This window comes from Botryllus schlosseri, chromosome 13 (assembly GCF_051294905.1).
Source record: "Botryllus schlosseri isolate E-star chromosome 13, Bs_hap1, whole genome shotgun sequence".
Taxonomy (NCBI): Eukaryota; Metazoa; Chordata; class Ascidiacea; order Stolidobranchia; family Styelidae; genus Botryllus; species Botryllus schlosseri.
Genome location: NC_137248.1, coordinates 2,761,809 through 2,780,744, shown reverse-complemented (window position 1 = coordinate 2,780,744; position 18,936 = coordinate 2,761,809). Strand labels below are relative to the sequence as shown.

Sequence of the window (18,936 nt, the reverse complement as noted above, 5' to 3'; positions counted from 1 at the left end):
ACAAGTCACACACAATGTACAATGCGATAAGACACAATGCGATGTCATGAACAGATAGGAGGAAGTCGAACGATACGCATCAGTAGCGATCCTTTACTCTGACATCCACCTCGACCTAGAGCGCCCGATGTCACAGTTCTTTTTCGATGTTGATCTCTTTCAAGCCGCGGCCCTTTCTACTAGTTCTTTCCATTCATTGTGAGTGACGAAAGAATGCACTCACAAGGAATGGGAAGAACTAGCTTCGACAAGATCAACATCGAAAAGAACTGCGACATCGGGCACTCTAGGCCTAGGTGGATGTTAGATTAAAAGGATCGCAACTGCTTGCATGTTGTTCGACATCCTCCTATATGTTCATGACATCGCATTGTGTCTTATCGCATTGTACATTGTGTGTGACTTGTTCAGATCAAAATATAACTCAACGATAAAGGTCCATGAAAACATCCCCGAAATTCCTCAGGCTATCTTTCGTGTTGGGGGATTTAACTACTTCTATTTGACAAACTGAAAATAGCGAAAAGTAAGTATAAGTAGATCACAAGATATTACGAAGTAGAAGTAGAAGTAGACAAAATCAGATCTACTTGAGTAAGTACCAGAAGAAGTAGAGGAAAACTACTTGAGTACTTCCAAAAAGTAGAAGTACTTCGTTACTGACCACCTCTGTTAATACACAGTTGGGTTAGTAATTTCGTTCTCGAAGACGAGTATGTAATTGCACACTGAATGAAAAGTAGTAGTACTTAGATAGTATAGAAAAAAGCATGCGACAAAAACGGGGTGGCATCTCATGGAAGGCGAGATCGATAGGTCAGGTTATAGTCCGGTAATCTTGCGGACGGACTATATAGCAGAGATGAGCATGGATTAGGACTAGGATTCGAAAAAAAAAACGGATTTGTGAGATTTTATCGGATGTGGATTGGATTAGGATTAGAGATATTTTTCTGAACGGATTAGGATTTGGATTGGATTCACCGATTTACTGGGAGCTTGATATGTCGTGTGGCGAATGGCGACAAACTGTACTCAGATCAGTTTTTAATGTACTTACGGTACACTACACTATGCTAAAGTTATCTTAATTCAAGAGAATTATCGGTTATGAAAGAATTTCCAATTCCTCTCTTGTATAAATTAGCATTTTTTCTGAACTTCAAGTTAAAACCGGATTAGGATTGGATGCGGATTTGAATATACAAAAATTACGCGTTAGGATTTGAAGCTTCGGATTTGGATTGGATTAGGACATAGAAATTCCAAATCCGCTCATCTCTGCTATGGATTAGGATTAGAATTTGAAAAAACCGGATTTGTGAGATTTTGTCGGATTTGGATTAGAGATTTTTTTCTGGACGGATTAGGATTTGGATTGGATTTACAGATTTTTTTGGAGATTGATATGTCGTGTGGCGAATGCCGATAAACTTTATTCAGATCAGTTATTAATATACTTTTGGTATGGTAACTTTATGTTGGTTGTGAAAAATATTCCAATTCTTCACTTGCATAAATTAAAATTTGTTCTGAATTTCAACACTCTATTAATTCCTATCAAAGTTACAATACGGAATTCTTTGTTGGGGTGCTGCCTGCAAGAATACAATTGACCCACTGCAAAAACTTCAAAATCGGATCATCCGTATCATTGCCAAAGCCCCACAGGGGCCTGGATGTGCAACTGAAAATCGCTTCTCAAAATATTTGGTGTTCTAAACTTAGAAGATATGAGAAAGCTAGAAATCGCCAAGTTTATGTATCAGTTCCATTGCGGTCAATGTCCCTCAAATTTCAACGACTACTTCACCTCGGAGACAAAAGCGCACAAGTAGGCTACAGCACACGCGCGTCATCGAAGAACAACTACCATATGATCAGGACTTAATACAAGAAAACGCATTGCTCTATCAAGTATGCCGGACCCCATGCAATTGTGGAACAGCATCTCGCCGGCTATCCGACAGTCGTCGAGCATGTCCGCATTCAAGTCGAAATACAAGCAATTTCTTCTAAATCAATGCTATAGCCAGCAGTCTTCAGGATTACCGGACCACGACCTAACATCGACCTCGCCCTCCGCCACATGCCACCTCATTTTGTCGCTTGCGTCTTATATTCTCTGCATTACTTTTCATTCAGTGTGCATGCCTCTTATTTACTTCGCCTAGGCTAAGGTGGGTGTCTGATCTTAATGGCTACTCCAAGTTGTTTTGACACCTTCCTATCTTTTCATTGTATCGCAATCTTGTGATGTTTTGAAACGATGAAAATATTAATAAACCTGATTGATTGATTTCAAGTTAGAATCGGATTAGGATTAGATGAGGATTTGAAGCTTCGGATTTGGATTGGATTAGGACAGGGGTGGGCAAACATTTTAAGCTCGCGGGCCGCATTGGACGTCTGAATCCATTCGCGGGCCGCACTATATAAAACGGGGATTATAAACCAAAACGCAATTTTGGTATTTGATTATATAGTGACTACATGGGGATAATATAGATAGGCTGTATGTGTATATGCTTAGGCTGGTCGAACTCAATAAACAATTTGTCAAAACTATAGAGATGAAAGTCGGTTGTCCCAATTCTTGGAACAGTGGTTCTCAAACTTTTTAAGACAGCCCCCCCCCCCCTTATGATGGTGAAATATCGAAAAAAAGTCAGTAGGGGTCAGCTTCGCGCCCCCCTCCTACTAGATGCTTTCACGTCCCCAAGGGGGCGTGCCCCCCAGTTTGAAAACCACTGTGTTAGAATTACCATGGTGAAATATACTAAGAAAAAGTTTAATCATTAAATCGTTTTTTACTACGCAATTTAGCAATATTTTCAATAAGTTTCTTTAGACTCTCGCGGGCCGCACAGAACGGTGTTGCGGGCCGTAGTTTGCCCATCTCTGAATTTTAGGACATAGAAATTCCAAATCCGCTCATCTCTGCTAACTAGGATGTTTCATCTCAGACGTCCATGCTGTTGATGTGAGTCTTGAAGTTTTAGCAGATATGAAACAAAACTGCATCGGGATTTCCCTATAATTGAAAAATACAAATTAGGTTATCAATTATTTTTCAAATTTAGAGGCTTCGCAGACCCCTGAAATTTCTTCGCGGACACCCCACTGCCTTAATCGGAACGACACCAACATCAGGACATTCTCGAAGGCAGCGCTTTAAACGGGAAATCCAATTTATAATTGAAATCATCGATGCTCTCTTTTTCGATGGACCCAGCCTACGGTTACCATATTTTGGAATCGGGAAAGGAGGACACTTTGTCAAAATTTTTAGACTTAGAGGAATGTGGGGTGAAAATCGGAAAAATGATAAATTTTTCCCGACTTTGCGGTTGGTTGACTAAAAAAAGTCAACTTTCCTGGTCAACTCCAGAAATACAGTTTTTCTTTCTCTATTCAAGTTGGTTGACTAAAAAAAAGGTCGTCACTTTCGTTCGAACCACGAATTTCCTATTTAGCGTTATTTATGCCCTTTCTCACTACAATCTTTCCCTTATATTAGCTCTAAAAGCTGTATAGGAGAACGAATTGTCAAAAAGGAGGACATTTAGGCGTCCTTGGAGGATATTTTCAAAAACACAACTGTGCGAAGCACTGAGCTTTCAAGTGCGCCATATACATTTAATGGGTCCGTTGACCAAAAGCCAAGTGCAGATATTACGATGCAAGCAGGATCTGCATCGGGATTATGCGGCACACGAATTTTCTATCTGTTTTAAATTCAAGCCTACTTATTTCATCCAAATAGCTTTGAATAATAACAATCGTAATATTGTTCAGTTTTACGATTTAGTGCATTTTCCTGACCATAACCCTACTCATCTGCACGGCCCGGTTGCACTGAGCAAAGTGAGCATAGCTGTACTACCAGCATTTCATGGATATACTGCATGCCTTTAAACCCTATTGGCTTGTTGACGACTGAAAATGCGTAGCGCAACTCAGCATTTGTTACATCGCACTCTGAAAAATATAACGTGCAACGATTCCGAAGGCCATGAAGTATTATACGGACGAGATAGCATGGTAGCGCCTGTCTCATCTCTCGTCAATCGGTAGATTGTTTTGCTAACTAGGATCACTTTTGATGCTCCATATTCTAAACAACTTGGTATTCTACAATTTCAATATCTGTAGGCTACAAGTAAATTGCGAAATTAGATACAGCTATTGATATACGATGTCCTTCCAATTTACTACTAGTAGCTGAGAATTACCCCTCCTGACGAATGTCTGCCGAAAATATACGAGTATATTTCAATATAAGTATTTCTGTAGCTTCAAGAGTTTCTTAAAGCTAGACTGCTAGATGAAAAGAATACTTCAGTAGATCAATACTTTGATTCCGCATCTTATAACTTTTTAACATCTTAATTTACCTCATACAGAGATCAATTATGTTATCTCTACCACAGATATATTAATCATGGACAGCCGAATACCATCGAATACTAGCAAGTCGACTGGCAGTGCGAGAAAAATTACCATAAAAAGGGTCACCAGCTTACCAAAAGACAAAAAGAATGAACTGTATAACCCATTCTCCGACATAGCAGGCGATGTGTCTCCTACAAAACCTCAAAATGACCAAGAAGATACAAAAATCTACGATCCTTTTGAACCGACTTGGTCTGAGGAGGAGAGGAATTCACCTGAAAGTGATGACTGGAATCCAGAATGCCCTGAAAAGGAACCTACAGACGTTCAAAACAAAGTGAAGAATTCAGAAAATGAAATTTCTGAATTTGAGGAACTTGCGACAGAAGGAAATATGAAAAAAGGTAAAGATGACCCAGTAAAAGAAACTACAAAACTTCAAATCAAAGAGAAGAATTCAGTAAATAAAATCACTGAACCTGAAATTGCAACACAGGAAAATCGGGAAAAGGGGAAAGGTAAAATCTCACAAAAATCCGTATCTGCCAAAATTGATTTTGACGTACAGTCTGATAAACGTGAAAAACATGTCGACAATATTTGGTCTCCCGAAGACATGGAAAATTCGGAAATAACAACTGAGAAATTAGTCGGCGAAAAACAAAGCAAGTCTCCCACTTTTACACCAAAAGACAATGAGTCTTGCGAGTTTGACGATATAGTCGACATGTATTTGGACGACCAGCTCGAAAATGATACCAAAGGAAATATCAAGAAAGTCCGCGCGGAACCTCGGAAAGATGATGATAAATCATCAAAATCTGGTGCTTCTCCAGAAAAATATCGCAGCCATATCAAGACTCCTTCCAAAAAGCATAAAGTCGATGAAGAGAACGAATCTGTGAGCTTAAAAAGTGAGAAACATCACAAAAACAATGATAACTCATCAAAATCTGGAGCTTCTGCAGAAAAAGATCGTAGCCCTATCAAAAATGTTCCCCAAAAGTATGAAGACGATAACGATAATGGATCTGTGAGCTTAAAAGGCAAGAAACACCGCAAAAACGATTCGAAACAGAATTTTTCCAGTGACGATGATGCCAAAGTGACTATCGCTACTGAAAAAGGCAACAAATCTCCTGCAAGCTTCAAAAACAAGAAACGTGATAAAAGAAATGATTCGAAAAGTAAATTTTCAAGTGACGACAATCTTGAAATAAGCATCACTACTGAAAAAGATGGCCAATCACTACATGGGGACAAGAAAAATAAACGCTCAAAACGTAAAAGCAGTGACACAGAACCAGAAAATAGCAAAAATTCAGACTTCAATGAATCGATTGACGCGAAGCAATATTCAGATAAAGTAAACGCTGATTTGGAGGACGGTGAAATTTTCGATGCAAAACGTGAAAAGATTTCAAAATCGCGAAATGATGAAAAATGTAAAAATGCTGAAAAAAAAATTGATGAAACTATTAGCGAGTCTCGTGAAAGCGCGTCAAAATCTCATAAACATAAACGAAAAAAGAGCCACGACGATTTTGATGAGGAGAGAGAAAAATCGCGTCACAAGAAGAGCAAAAGAAGGAGCCGCGAAAGAGTAGACTCTGATAAAGAGGAGAGACGTGAAAAAAAGAGAAAAAGCTCCAGTCTTGACGATAGCTCAAAGAGAAAAGAGAGAGATCGCCGAGACTCGAATCGAGATAAGAGGAAAAAACGTGATCGTTCTGACCGAGACGAAAGCCGGGACTATAAAGATGAAAAGAGGTCCAGTCGTGAGCGGGACAGGAGGAAGAGAAGCCATGGCGGTTCAGATCGCGAGAAGTCTGAAAGTCGGGGACGTAAGGCTGAAAAAAGGTCTAGTAGGGGTCGGGACAGGAGAAAAAGTAGTCGTGGCGATTCTGACCAGGACAAGTCAGAAAATAGATCAAGTCGCGACCAGCACAGGAGAAAGAAAAGCCGCGGCGATTCGGACAGGGACAGGTCCTCAAGCCGGGGCCGTATAGCCGAAAAACGAGATAAGCGTAGCGATGATCGCGACTCGCACAGGGATAAGGAGCACTCAAAATCAAGTCGCGATAAAAGCCGGAACTCATCGGAAAGAGGTCGTTCGCATCGACGTAAAAGCCACAGGGAGCTAAGTCCCGAGTCTGAGACCAAAATTAAGTCTGAAAAATCAAAATCTTCCAAAGATTCAAACCGTCGAAGTAGTAAATCTAAAGGTACTGAAATTTTGCATGAAACTACGAAAGTAAAATCAGTACAGCGACAAAGAATGTCGTTTGGATCGTGGGACGGTAGCGATGATGCTGACGATAATTTTCTTGACGATGATGATCAAAACAACCATCAATCTTTACACGATCCTGAAATGGAATCGTTCCAAACGCAAAGGATCGAATCGAATAAAAAATCACGTAGCCCCAATCGCGACACCCCCGTTGACCACGCGGAAGTAAAACACTCGAAAAAATCAAAACATAAACACAAGCGTTCGAAACGATCGGCCTCACCGGGTTCTACAGACGACCAAAGTACTAAAAAGCATAAAAAAAGGCAAAAAAAAAAACGGCATGATTCCGTCAGCAGTGAAGACCAGACTAATGCTAATCGTCGTAGCAGTGATGAGTCTCATGTCATCGAAGACAGTTTCTCTATCAAACCTGATGATGAATCCACGAATCCAGCTAATGTAGCTGAAAACAAAATTTCTGACAGCCCCATACAAGACTTAGGTCAAGGTATTCTAGGAGATGACGTCAAGACGGGAGATGACGTCAAGACGGGTTCTGATCAAGAACTGGCTCACGAGCAAAATGCGGAAACAGCACAACAAAGGTCTTCTCCCACTTTGTCGCCTTCAAAGAGTGCTATGGATGAACAGGATGAAGAGTCTATCAAGACGGAGAAATCGCCTTTAAAACAAGGTAGACTGCTGGGCTGATTATATTATCTTGAAACTCAATCTCGTTTGCTTGGTGTCATTGTGATTCCTGAAATAGGCTTTGTTAATCTCTTGGTGGCGGCACCCGCTTTTAAGCCGGATTTTTACTTTGCCACTCGATAGTTATCGTTCTAGTGAGCGTCGCGAAATTATCAGTGTTGAATTGAGTGAGGTGTGTTTACGTAACAAATACACAATAATTCCGCAAAATATGCCCCACAGTATTCACCCAAGTTTTTACGTAATAACTCGCGAACGCAGCTAGCTAATTCTTCCAGTGATGGCTTGATGGAAAGCTGAGATTCGTCAGTTGCCACAGCGACAGTAGCATTGACCTTCGACACCGCCTAGTGGAACCACAGCCTCGAGAGTGAGAGAAATTCATTTTACCAAAAAATGAAGTTGTTTTGCGGTGTAATTACGGAAAGTAAAACGAGATATTTCAGCTGACGTAGTTGGTATGTGCTGTATTCCTGCTATCGTAAGGTACTTCAGATAGCTGGTTTTGTACCCCATTAAGTAGCCTTTTTCAGCGTTAAAGTTTGAGAGTTTTTTTCATATCCTTTGCCGCCACCAAGAGGTTAAGTATTGCTTGAAGGGCCTTTCCGTGTGAACTCATTTCGGGCTATTGTCCTGCGATTTGTAAAGGCTAAGGCTGTGCAAAAATTCATCAAAAAATCAAATCAAATTTTGGAGTTGTAATACGGTAACAGTATCAACGGTGGGCAGTTCTGTAATAAATATTTAAAGACACTACTTTTGAAATTCCAAAAATTTTGTACTCCAATTACCTTGGAATTCAGCCAAATTTGCTACCTGTATGCATCTTTTTCAGACAACATACCGATTTCATGGGGTTGCCATTAAAATTTGAAAAAATTAATGAATTATGAATTCTCAAACTTCAATGGCGTCTGCAGGTTGGAATTGAGCGAAATTTGATGTGCAGCTGGTGAAATTTGAAGAAAAAAAGTTATTTTTGAACAACCCTAATGTGCATTGTCCATTGTAAAATATACGCTGGATTTTCATTTTTGGGTTTAGAAACGCCGACAACCGCACCGGATGTATCTCCGCCGTCGGAGTTGAACGAGGCTAGCACAGCTCATCAGAGCATTAAAGAGAGCTTGAGTTTTGCGGAAGAATTTGTGGAAAGGTCTCGAATGCGGTGGAAGGAAAAAAAGTCGAGTGTCGCGTCTTCTAATGAATCGCCCCAAGTAAGGCGTAGTGGTCTGTACCAGTGATCCTTAACCGCCAAACTCATTACAATATCGTATGTGGATTGTTGCAAAATGCAAGAATTTGGAAGCTTGTCAGTTAATTTAGAGAAATGAAACATTAGATTTTGGAATTTCAAACATAATTTTATGCCTAGTGTCATAATATAGAGTTTATGGTATACTTGGGAGGTAGTCGACATGACAATGCTCCAGGTTTTTTTCAAAAGTCTAGCCATGAAACCAACTTGATGGTTTTTAAGGGGGCTAACACTTAACAAAGCTAACTCGTAAACGACTACCCTCGTCACCATGAAATTTTCACATCTATGCTATAAACAAAATATCACAAATTTGAATTTGAAAGGAAAAATAGCGCTTTGACACCCCTAACACCATATCTCCAAAGGTCAAAATTGCGATGCCCCTTATGTGTTCTGACACCTGTTTTAAGAAGTAGTAGGACAGTCCGACATTTTGCTATGTTTGAAGGATTATGTGAATCTCATCTTGGAGAAATTTCGTTATGGAATTTCATAATTCGATTTTATTGACGTTTATTATGAAGTTCTGTAGCTCGAACCATGTGGTACCTAGGTCAAACAAAAATTAGCAAAATGTAGATCTGGATGTTGACTTTTCAAAAAACCATGTGTGTTTCATTTACGACAAAAATTTTGTACAAATTTTAGGTTTATGATAAACCAATATAACGAAATTTCACAATGTATGAAAACACTACAGTATTGAACATTTTCACAGTGACTGAAAATACTACTTGGTATTGAAATTTTGAGATAAGGTCAGTACGTAAGAGCGGAAGTAGCATACCGTGTTAATATTTCCAACCAAAAAATACATTGAAAATTTTAATAATTTTTCAAATTTTAGAGGTACTAGTCCCCTCGTCTTCAACTTGCAGAAACTTTAACAGAACCACGTGTGACATGTGTTTTATCAAATGAGAAGCAGTAAATTTCACATTCAATTCAAGTTTGTAGTATTTGGTTTTAAGTTGGGCGTACTTTGTCTACTACTCAAGTTAATTTTGATTTTTGTAGATTGACGGATTCAGAAATTTTGTTTGGAAATTTTACTAAACACCAGCTAGTCTACATCGATGATATCATAGACACGGTATTCCCAGACTTGAGTCGACACAATGGACTTCCTGCTTCCACCAAGCTAACTCTGTTGAACTAATTTTGCTGAAAAACGCATGGAAGTCGAGCACAATGTTAAGAGTCGAGGTATCTGTATCCTGCGGATGTTGAAAACATGGTAAAAGCTATGTTGTACTCGGGAAAGATGGTGCTTATCTGTGTGAAGAAGTAGTGATTGTGCTGTGGGTATGAACATTATGGTGTACGAATAATCGTCAGTGTTCTACATTAGATATCGATTATTGTAATGTAATATTGTCAATATTAAACAAGGTCTAGTTGCCCCTTTCTGCTGCCAGCTTAAAGCTGTGTAGTGTTTATTTTAGCCAACCTATGTCTTCATAGCTGACCACACCATATCCAACAAATATTCGTGCAGGGAAAACTTATCGACCATATATATCTTATGCTTCTTTATGGGCGTATAATTGTTTTGTTCTCCAAGATTGAAGCTCGGCAAAATCGTTGAAGAAAATTTTGTATTTTGTCGACCATACCTATTTCATTTCACTTTGTGACAATGCAGTGTGTTATACACTTGACAGCTATGTCATTTCCACTAACGTGCACAGCTTTGTGCTACGTGTTTCCTGTACTGTGACCAAACCAGTCGAGGTCTCGAGCCTTCAACTGTGGAAAATAGTATCGGAACTATAATTGTCGTTGATATATCTTGGTTCAACTCTTACCGGGTGGAACATATAATTTCGGTACTCAGAAAAAGGATCTCTTACTACCCGACTCGAAATATTAGAATTAATATTCGATTCAGGATTAATTATTGAGTGTTATAACGTCGCTTATGTCTACTGTAACAATTTTCAGCTATGCGTGTTGTCCGATTCGGAATCGAAGACGAATCATCGCAATTTTACGGACGCCGATCATGATTCGGGTAAAAACGCGCAAACCTATTGGAACGGAAAGTCGAATACGAGGATTCCGGGACTCGATATCGCCGAATCTCCGGTTAACGATACTGATTTCAGGTGTGTTATTTTGGTTCATTTCCCATTCCGAAGCAAAGTTTACCGGCACTGTAAATGAGGGAAATCCGATATGCGAGGAAAACTAACGCTGTAGCAAAAGTCCTGAACAATTTTCATCACCTTAGTAAATATATACTTATTTTCGTGGCCAATTAGTTGGCCAGAATTAGTTAAGTTCTACTCTGCGCTAAAACTGACATGTTTCTATTGCTGAAAAATTTATTTGGGCTACGAGTAGTATCGGTTAAAACAGTGGTTCTTGAACTTCACTAACCTGGGGAACCGTTAGCTAATCTGCAAGTCTTCGACGAACCCCAAATTTTCGCTAAGTCTACCCTGTTCCACAATTCTATATGTGCTCCAGCAACAGCGTTGAAAGAACAAAAAAGATTGAAACATGATTTTCTAGCAAAATCAAGAGATTGGAATGAATATTTACTGCTGTGAGTAGGGTGTGTGTTTTGGCCTCCAGCAGAACCCCTGGGGCCTTGAGTTATTTTGTGAGGAATTTGGCATCTCATAATGCAATTGAATGCATGTCCAATACTAAGGAATAGTATATTCATATTGAAATTATCCCGAATATTTTCGGCTGACTCTCGTCAGGAATAATAGTGGGCAACTAGTACAGAATTGGAAAGAACATTGTGATATGATTATTGATTATCTACTAGCTGCTGACGATTAGCCTATAAGCCTAATCCTGACGAGTGTCAGCCGAAAATATTCAGGCTCATTTCAATATGAATATACTACCGTACTCAATTGTATATCGAAGCTCTGTACGGTATCTGAAAGAAACTCTTCAAATGTCTAATACTGATTGTCAATGTTTAAAGGCAAGGTACATGATTTTAATGATTTTCGTGAAATTGTCAATTTCACCATCACTTATTTCATTAATACAAAAGAGAACACTTTTGCTGCATAGGTATTGAACCAGTCACGGCAGTAGAATGAAATTAGTCGATATCAACCTAGAACTTTCTCAAGTTGATTAATCACTACACCTGTGAATAACACTATCGCTGCACTCTGGTTATTATTTTTATACACTTTTCAGAACTTGCGATTTTGGTACTCCATCAAAACCGACTGTCGTAGATATATTTGAAGGTAAGTGTGTGTCTGACGTAAAGTTGTGTCCATTGTGGCCTATGTGTTAAAATATGACGTTGTTCTGTGTAGATTCTCGAAGTGTCGGCACTCCGCATTCACAGAGCAATAAGAAGGGCGTGCCCAACGATAAAAAGTGTTCTGCAACAAAAGAATCACTGTAAGTATATTGGACGCATGCGATATTGTGAGTTTTAAACGCTTTGTTTATTGATATTGTGTTTCAGCGTGGAATACTCTCCGAGTGACATGATTTTGGACTCCGAGAATTCTGATAGCGTGAAAATGGGGGACTTTGATGTAAGTTCAACGATATTACTGCAAATGCTTTAGTTCTAGTTGCGTATTTATAAAGAATTTCATTGCCAAACTAGAAAACATGAGTTGGTGTGATCCGTGATACCGGTATTCTGTTGTGTCATCAAAGTCATCACTACTCACAGTGGCGTAGCCTGGGGTAGCCCCCCCCCCCCCCATTTCAAACTTGGAATCACGTCCTTTTGAAAGGCCGATTATATCTCCAATATATCTAACTCATTGAAAGCTTCAGAGTTGAATTTAGTTAATTGCGGGTTTTTAGAAGTTCTAGTTCTTGTGAGTTTTGACAAGGAAGCAGTTCCAGTTCTAGTTTCGCATTTCGAAAAGTCTGGTGGTGATCGCACTGCTAAATACTCAACTATGAGTTCTTGTAATTAACATAATGACACATATTTCAGGCCGACGCTGAAACCATTGCCAAGGAAAATGAGGCGAATACGAAAAAAGATCAAGTTGAAGGTATCCATCTTTAAATACGACTAGGACTGAGCACAGGGATTTCATGAGTGCTGAAATCATACGGTCTTTACCACTGAAAGTGAATTTATTTTGTCTATAATCTGTATATTATATGACCACAAAATTTTTACCTCAAATGGGCCGTAACACCAATTTATTCATGGCCAACAGGTTACAATCTCGCCATAAAAACAGCCACATGTCAACCTTGGTACTACCAGTATTTGAGTGCTCATCAAGCCATTGTGCCCAGCTCACATTTGGACAAATAGAATTATAACAGATTTACAGTTTTTTCCAAATTAGATTTGAATCATAATTACTGATTTTGTAAAAACTATAAATTTCGAATTAGGAAGAAATGCAACAAAATTTTGGCTCATTCTCAAAAGCACGAGGTTGGCAAATGCCTGTACGCCAAGCTGCTCGTTTCGCACTATACAGGAGGTTTACTTCTGTAGCAGTTTCAGTAAAACTAGAACTTAAAGTATAGAAATATTTCATAAATTTGAGTAGAATTACACTACTGGTATTTGCTGTAATTAGTATAATTATACGACTTGAATCAATTGTTGTCCAAGTCTGCCATGGTTGCATATCGTGACTAATTTTGTAATTTTGCTGTTTTCAGACGCAACAACTATGCAACAGACCATGCTGAACCCGACTCAGATACTGAACAGCATTGGTTTGAACCCGCAACAGCACTCGGCTGCGCAGAATGCGATTTTGAGCATTGCGGAGCTGTCAAAGCATCTCAGTCTAGATAAGGTTATTTTTGCTATCTTGCGCACTACGTAGACACCTCGCTACTGTGACATCTCACACTGTTCTCGTGTCAGCCTTGTATATTTTGAAGGCAATGTCAGTCTCTGCAATATTGTTATTCTGTGGTGGAAATTCTGCATTTTGCAGGGACTGCTGGGTTAGATATAAGTTATTAGGCCTATGAAAGTGTGTGTTCGCCCGTCAGTAATCTTACATTGCGAGTGTCAAGTTGAGGTCTATTCCATGCAGGGATGTAACCAAGTCGTAAGGTCACAAGTCAATTCTGCTATTATGGTTTTGACTCGAGTCATTTGCAATTCACAACCGAGTCCAAGTCATTGTGCTAGCTGTTCATTTTCAAGTTCAACACACTTTTTTACAACTCTGGCCGTGTGTTATCGAATGCCTCGCATTCATAATAATTATACTAATTTTCCGCACTTTACACGTTTCAGGCCCTATTTTATAAACGCCGGTACCGATAGACGAAATACCAATAATGTGTCAGCTTACTATTGTACGAAGTTAGTCAAGTTACAACGAAATGCCCGTTTTGGCCGGCCGAGTCTCGAGTGATGCGCAATTGGGTTGTTAAAAAATAACTCTTCTTCCAGATTCTAGGGTTTCAGTGAATAGACTACCTAAAAAACACTGCACACCAAATTTGGCTCGATTCCAGCTAGTAGATGTGAATTTTGAATTTGTTAAACAAATTTTTTTAAATTTTACGGTCAACACCATGAAATTGTTAAATTGTTCAAAAGAACGATGGTTAACAATTTTTGCTCACTTCCAGCCGGTAGAAGCGAAGTTTTTGCGGTTCGCAATTTTGGAAATGCAAAAATAGCCTTGACGGTGGGTAATCTCAGTAATAATAATGAAAAACTCAGTTATCTTTGCTTCTGCGGGTTGGAATTGCGTCAAAATTGTTTTACTTAGTTTTTTGGTAATATATCCAAAAATTTCAATTGGCCCTGCATCAGCTTCTACTGGTTGGAATTGAGCCAAATTTACTGTGCAACTTAACATATTAATCGGTGAATCCCCGGAATCTGGAAAAAAGGTATATTTGAACAACCCTGTAGCGGAGTGACCCGAGTACAAGTTGAGTCAATACAAATTACCTCGAGCCGAGTCGTGTCATTTTCCATATTTAAGTCAAACTCAACTCATTGCAATTTGCAACCCTCTGCATCCTTGCTACGTATTGATATCAAAATTTTTGGCCTTCCTTTGGGGGGATAATTGTTAAGTCTCTCACTGGTGATTATACCTTTCACTTTTTGTGTCGATTTCAATCCATCTACGTTAGTGTTTTGTCACTGCTTTTTATATATGCGTGTAAGTTGTACGGATGGTAACATCTTAATACAATTTGTCTTAGTTTTCACAGCACTTGAACGAAAAGACCAACACCACATCCGACGATACACCCCTCGACGGCATAGAATCTTCGGCTGTTGAACTTTACAATAAGGATAAAAAACGTGGGGTAAGTCATTATGACTAACTCGTGGATCTATGATCCTGCATAACATGACTCGCCAGGCTCGATGCATCTGCTCCTGAAAAATGTTTATATGCCTCCGCTGACCGCAGATTTTTTACTCAATAGCACCTGAAGAGGCTGAAATTTCGTGAAAAAGTCATCGAAGAAGCAAAGTCCGCCATTAAACCTTATTACGAACGGAGGCAAATCACCAAGACGGAATATAAAGATATACTGAAGAAAGCCGTGAACAAGGTACGGAATAAGACTTGTTCGGGAATATCGATTGCAATTTGAGTCGTCGCCAGGGTTGTAACTAAGTCACAAGGTTCCGAGCAATGTTCCTTTTATAGTTTTGACTTGAGTCATCTTCAATTCACCACCAAGTCAGTGAGTAAAGGGCCGAATTCGAGTCATGGTGTTGTGACTTGAGTCCGAGTCCAAGTCGTTGCGTTCCCTGTTCGGTTTTGAGCTCAACCAACTTTTTTAAACTCTACTCGAGTGATATAGAATGGCTCACATTCATAACTCATCCGCTTAAAAATGATGCTGATCGATCAAAGACCATCAATTCTGCCATCGGCAAACATCTGTTGGATAATCCGATTTGTGCGAATAATTATCGAGACGACCGATTTCGAATCGTTGGGCGAGGCCGTTCACAATTCCATTTGTGTGCCTTGGAGTCGACTTTTATCAAAATACACCAACCAAAACTCTGTCAACAAAAGGAGTTCGTGTACCACCTAAAAATAGTACATTGAACGCTCTATCATTCGAAATTTCCATGCTGGTGACGTCATATTTTGTGATACGATTGTTGATATACAATGTTCTTTCCAATTCTCTACTAGTTGCTGACGGTTACCCCTGACGAGTTTCAACCGAAAATAGTCGGGTCCATTTCAATATGAATATACTATTCAATTCATAAAACCGTAATTTTCCTCAGTCCCAACAGTTTTTGACCCTTATTTTCCAAGCATCAGGACTGATAGACGAAATACCAATCATGTGGTGACTTTACTATTCTTCAAGTTACAATGAAATGTTTGTCTTGGCCGTCTTAGTGCCGAGTCATTTCACGCATTTGAAAAAACGACTCGAGTCAAGTCGAGTCACAAATAATCGTGACTCGGGTCGAGTCATTACAACCCTCATGTTAGCATGTTTATTTAACCAAATAAAATAGGGTTTATTGGCCTATTCTTCCAGTATCTGCCCTGATACACCAGAATTGAATCAAGTATGTAGAATGTCTCGAATCTTGAACAAGGAATCAAACACAAGTCAAGTCAACATAACAAATTTACTCGAGTCGACTCATTCTTCATTTGTTTTCCGCAGATCTATAACACCGAGCTGACGTACGAGGTGAACACCGTCAAAATCCGCCGTCTCATCAGGAGATATATCGAAAAATATCAGGGGAAACACTCGAAGAAGAAGGACAAGTCGTCAGCAAAAGATCAGGTGAGACTGTTGCGAGTGAAAGTGTTTTTATGAGTGCTTGAGGCTAAACTGATCATTTTTCATACTTCTGTGATTTGGAAAGTGAGTCACGTTATTACGGTAACTTGCGGTAATGTATTTTTGAAATTGGTGTCTATTTGCAGTGTGTTAGTGATTTGGTGTTAGTCGCGAAGATGCGTCTTGCAATTTCAAAGTAGCCTCATCCGATCAACCGCCAAACGTGTGCGACCCTTCGGCCTAAACTACTTTGAAACAAATTACTTAAAGTAGTTGCGATAGAAATTGTTACTTCTACTTCTAAACAGACTCATGGAGGTGCGGAACGTCTGTACAGCTGAACGTGGTATTCGTCTTGAAATAAACCCGAATATTTTCGGCTGACACTCTTCAGGGGTAATCGACAGAAACTAGTAGAGAATTGGAAAGAACATTGTACGTCAAAAATTGTGTTACCGGCATGAAATTTTGAGTAATCGGGGTAACGAGAGAGATTAAGGCTCAATGTACTATTTTTAGAGGGTACACAAACTCCTGTTGGCACGAATGCTGATATAAAATGTTAGAGAATTGAAAAGAAAACTGTACTTATGCTTGTATAAGGTATAGCAACTCTGTCTACTGTGACCAGTTTTAATCGCAGCACCGTCTTTTTCCAGGCGTCGAAATCGCCGCCAGCGCCGCAGTACCAACCGCTCACCTCTGGCGCCGACAGCAAATCAGGCGTCTCGTCTCTGTTGCCTTTCTCGAAGCGGGAAACAAGAAAACTGTACACTCTGCCAGATTTGCAGTTGCCACCGCCACCGCCGCCTCCTAAACGTTGACCGGGTGAATTTGCGATGCCTGTGTAGCGTAGCGTGCGTATTGATCATCAGTTCCGTTGGGTTATAACACTTATAACGGTCAGGAATTGCTTAGTATGCCTGCTGTCCAAGAAAAATAACTCTTGAAATAGAAGTAGTCTGTCAACTTGAGCACTTATCAGTAGGAGAAACCTACTTACGAACTAGCAGTATGTCGCCACTGGCCAGAGTGATGCAACCAGATTGTGCTGAGCTTTTCAGAAATATATTACAATCACTGAATTTGAGAAAACTTTTAAATTGAATTAAAAAGAGATACAACAAAAACAAAGCTCAGTTCATATGAAATCAGAGTTCGTTGTCATAAGTATGAGAATTAGGATTACCGTATGTCCTCTTTTATGACATTTTTGAAAGTGTCCAGTCCACGGAAGACGCCAAAATGTCCTCTCTTTCGAATTTTTTTGTTAAATGCATGTTAAAATATAGGGAATCAGTACTGAAGTAACAGGGTGTGTCAAAAAGTTGTCTTTTCTTTAGTCAACCAACAGAAAATTCGATGAAATTGTGTAATTGTGGAGTCGGGTGAGATAGATGACCTTATTTTTGTCAACCAACTACGAACTCGCAATAAATTTACCAATTTTTCCGGATTTGACTCCATTACAGTAAGTTTGGAATTTTTTAAAAAGTGTCCTCTTTTCAGATTCCCAAAATATGGTAACCCTAATGAGAACGGCAAATGTCTGTACAGCAAGCTTGGCTCGTTTCGCGCTATACAGTTTTGCTGTCGCATTTACAGGAAAGCAGAAATAAATTAGAAGCATTTCACAAATTAGACTACAATTGGATGACCGACATCTCGCTCCAAGTAGTTGAAATTGACAACTATAATCATCTATTTGTTGACATTAAGCAATTGTAAACGAAACAGTCGATCAATATGAACGCGCGACAATCGAGGCATCGCAACCGACCTGAGCAGATCAGCAGAGTGTGCCTGACGGAAATCGCGCCCCGTACTCGTGGACGCCGTGCTTTATCGGGGTGGTTCGCGCCCAGCTTGATTTGAGGACTATCAAAATGAAAGACGCTATCTTTGAACGTTTCACAGTTTTACTTTTAACAACGTTACGGTAATCAAGCCTCGGTTCGGTGTGAGAATAGATAGAATATTTTAGTTCTGTGGCTCCGTTACGACAAAGCAATCATGCCGGTTGAAACGAGTTATTTTCTTACTTTGGTATACGTGATTGATATTTTGCCACTGTTTGTGTGTGACCGCGATTTTTGTGATGCGTTAGCCCGCGAATGATGATTGGCTACCGTAGCGATGACTCGCGTCTAGGACCGTTATCTGTTATATTACGAAATCTGCGTCAAATGATATTTTTTTCGAGATTTTGATACCCTCATTTGTGGCGTGTTGCGTGTGGAGCTTGTTATGGGATTGGGATTGTTAGGGCTGTGAAGGGTCGTGTCTGACTACCTTTAACAAAGTCGGACAGCTAGAAAAGAAAATAGTCAGGTTTTCTGCAATATTGGAATTTTTTGCAACAAAAATCAAGTTCATATCTAATCAGAGTCCGCTTTCGTAGGCATGAGAAAAGCAAATGTCTGTACACCAAGTTTGGTTCGTTTCGCGCGATACAGTTCTGATCTTGCATTTTAGGAATATCAGATTAAAATTCCAACACAGAAACATTTCAAGAGACTCGTGGATACAGAACTTGAATTGGATAAGATATTTCAAGAATAGATTGCCGACGTTTCGCTCTGGAATTGAGTGCTTGTCCTAGCCT

General features: G+C 39.5%; 2 protein-coding genes across 3 annotated transcripts in view; one reads left to right on the top strand and one right to left on the bottom strand.

The window, feature by feature from the left end:
* LOC145453942 (doublecortin domain-containing protein 1-like) overlaps nt 1-18,936 on the bottom strand; it is a 304,595-nt gene that overhangs the window by 190,259 nt on the left and 95,400 nt on the right. The gene's annotated exons all lie outside the window — the stretch shown is intronic.
* Nucleotides 4,377-18,549, top strand: LOC145453944 (uncharacterized). 2 transcript variants are annotated; one of them, XM_080331910.1, is made up of 12 exons: nt 4,377-7,325; nt 8,387-8,559; nt 10,548-10,711; nt 11,775-11,827; nt 11,900-11,987; nt 12,055-12,127; nt 12,544-12,604; nt 13,236-13,375; nt 14,766-14,864; nt 14,988-15,116; nt 16,209-16,334; nt 16,991-18,549. In XM_080331910.1, exons 1-12 carry the CDS (start codon nt 4,445-4,447, stop codon nt 17,153-17,155), a joined length of 4,152 nt encoding a protein of 1,383 aa, XP_080188036.1. In that variant the 5' UTR covers nt 4,377-4,444; the 3' UTR covers nt 17,156-18,549. The 2 variants fall into 2 exon arrangements, with proteins under 2 accessions (XP_080188036.1, XP_080188035.1); XM_080331909.1 differs by having other exon boundaries at nt 14,757-14,864.

What these genes read in the sequence shown, in the direction of transcription:
- LOC145453944 (XM_080331909.1), top strand. Translation starts at nt 4,445, where the DNA reads ATGGACAGCCGAATACCATCGAATACTAGCAAGTCGACTGGCAGTGCG. An exon ending in GAAATCGCCTTTAAAACAAG is followed by an intron (nt 7,326 to 8,386) that starts GTAGACTGCTGG and finishes TTTTGGGTTTAG; the next exon opens with AAACGCCGACAACCGCACCG. An exon ending in CTTCTAATGAATCGCCCCAA is followed by an intron (nt 8,560 to 10,547) that starts GTAAGGCGTAGT and finishes AACAATTTTCAG; the next exon opens with CTATGCGTGTTGTCCGATTC.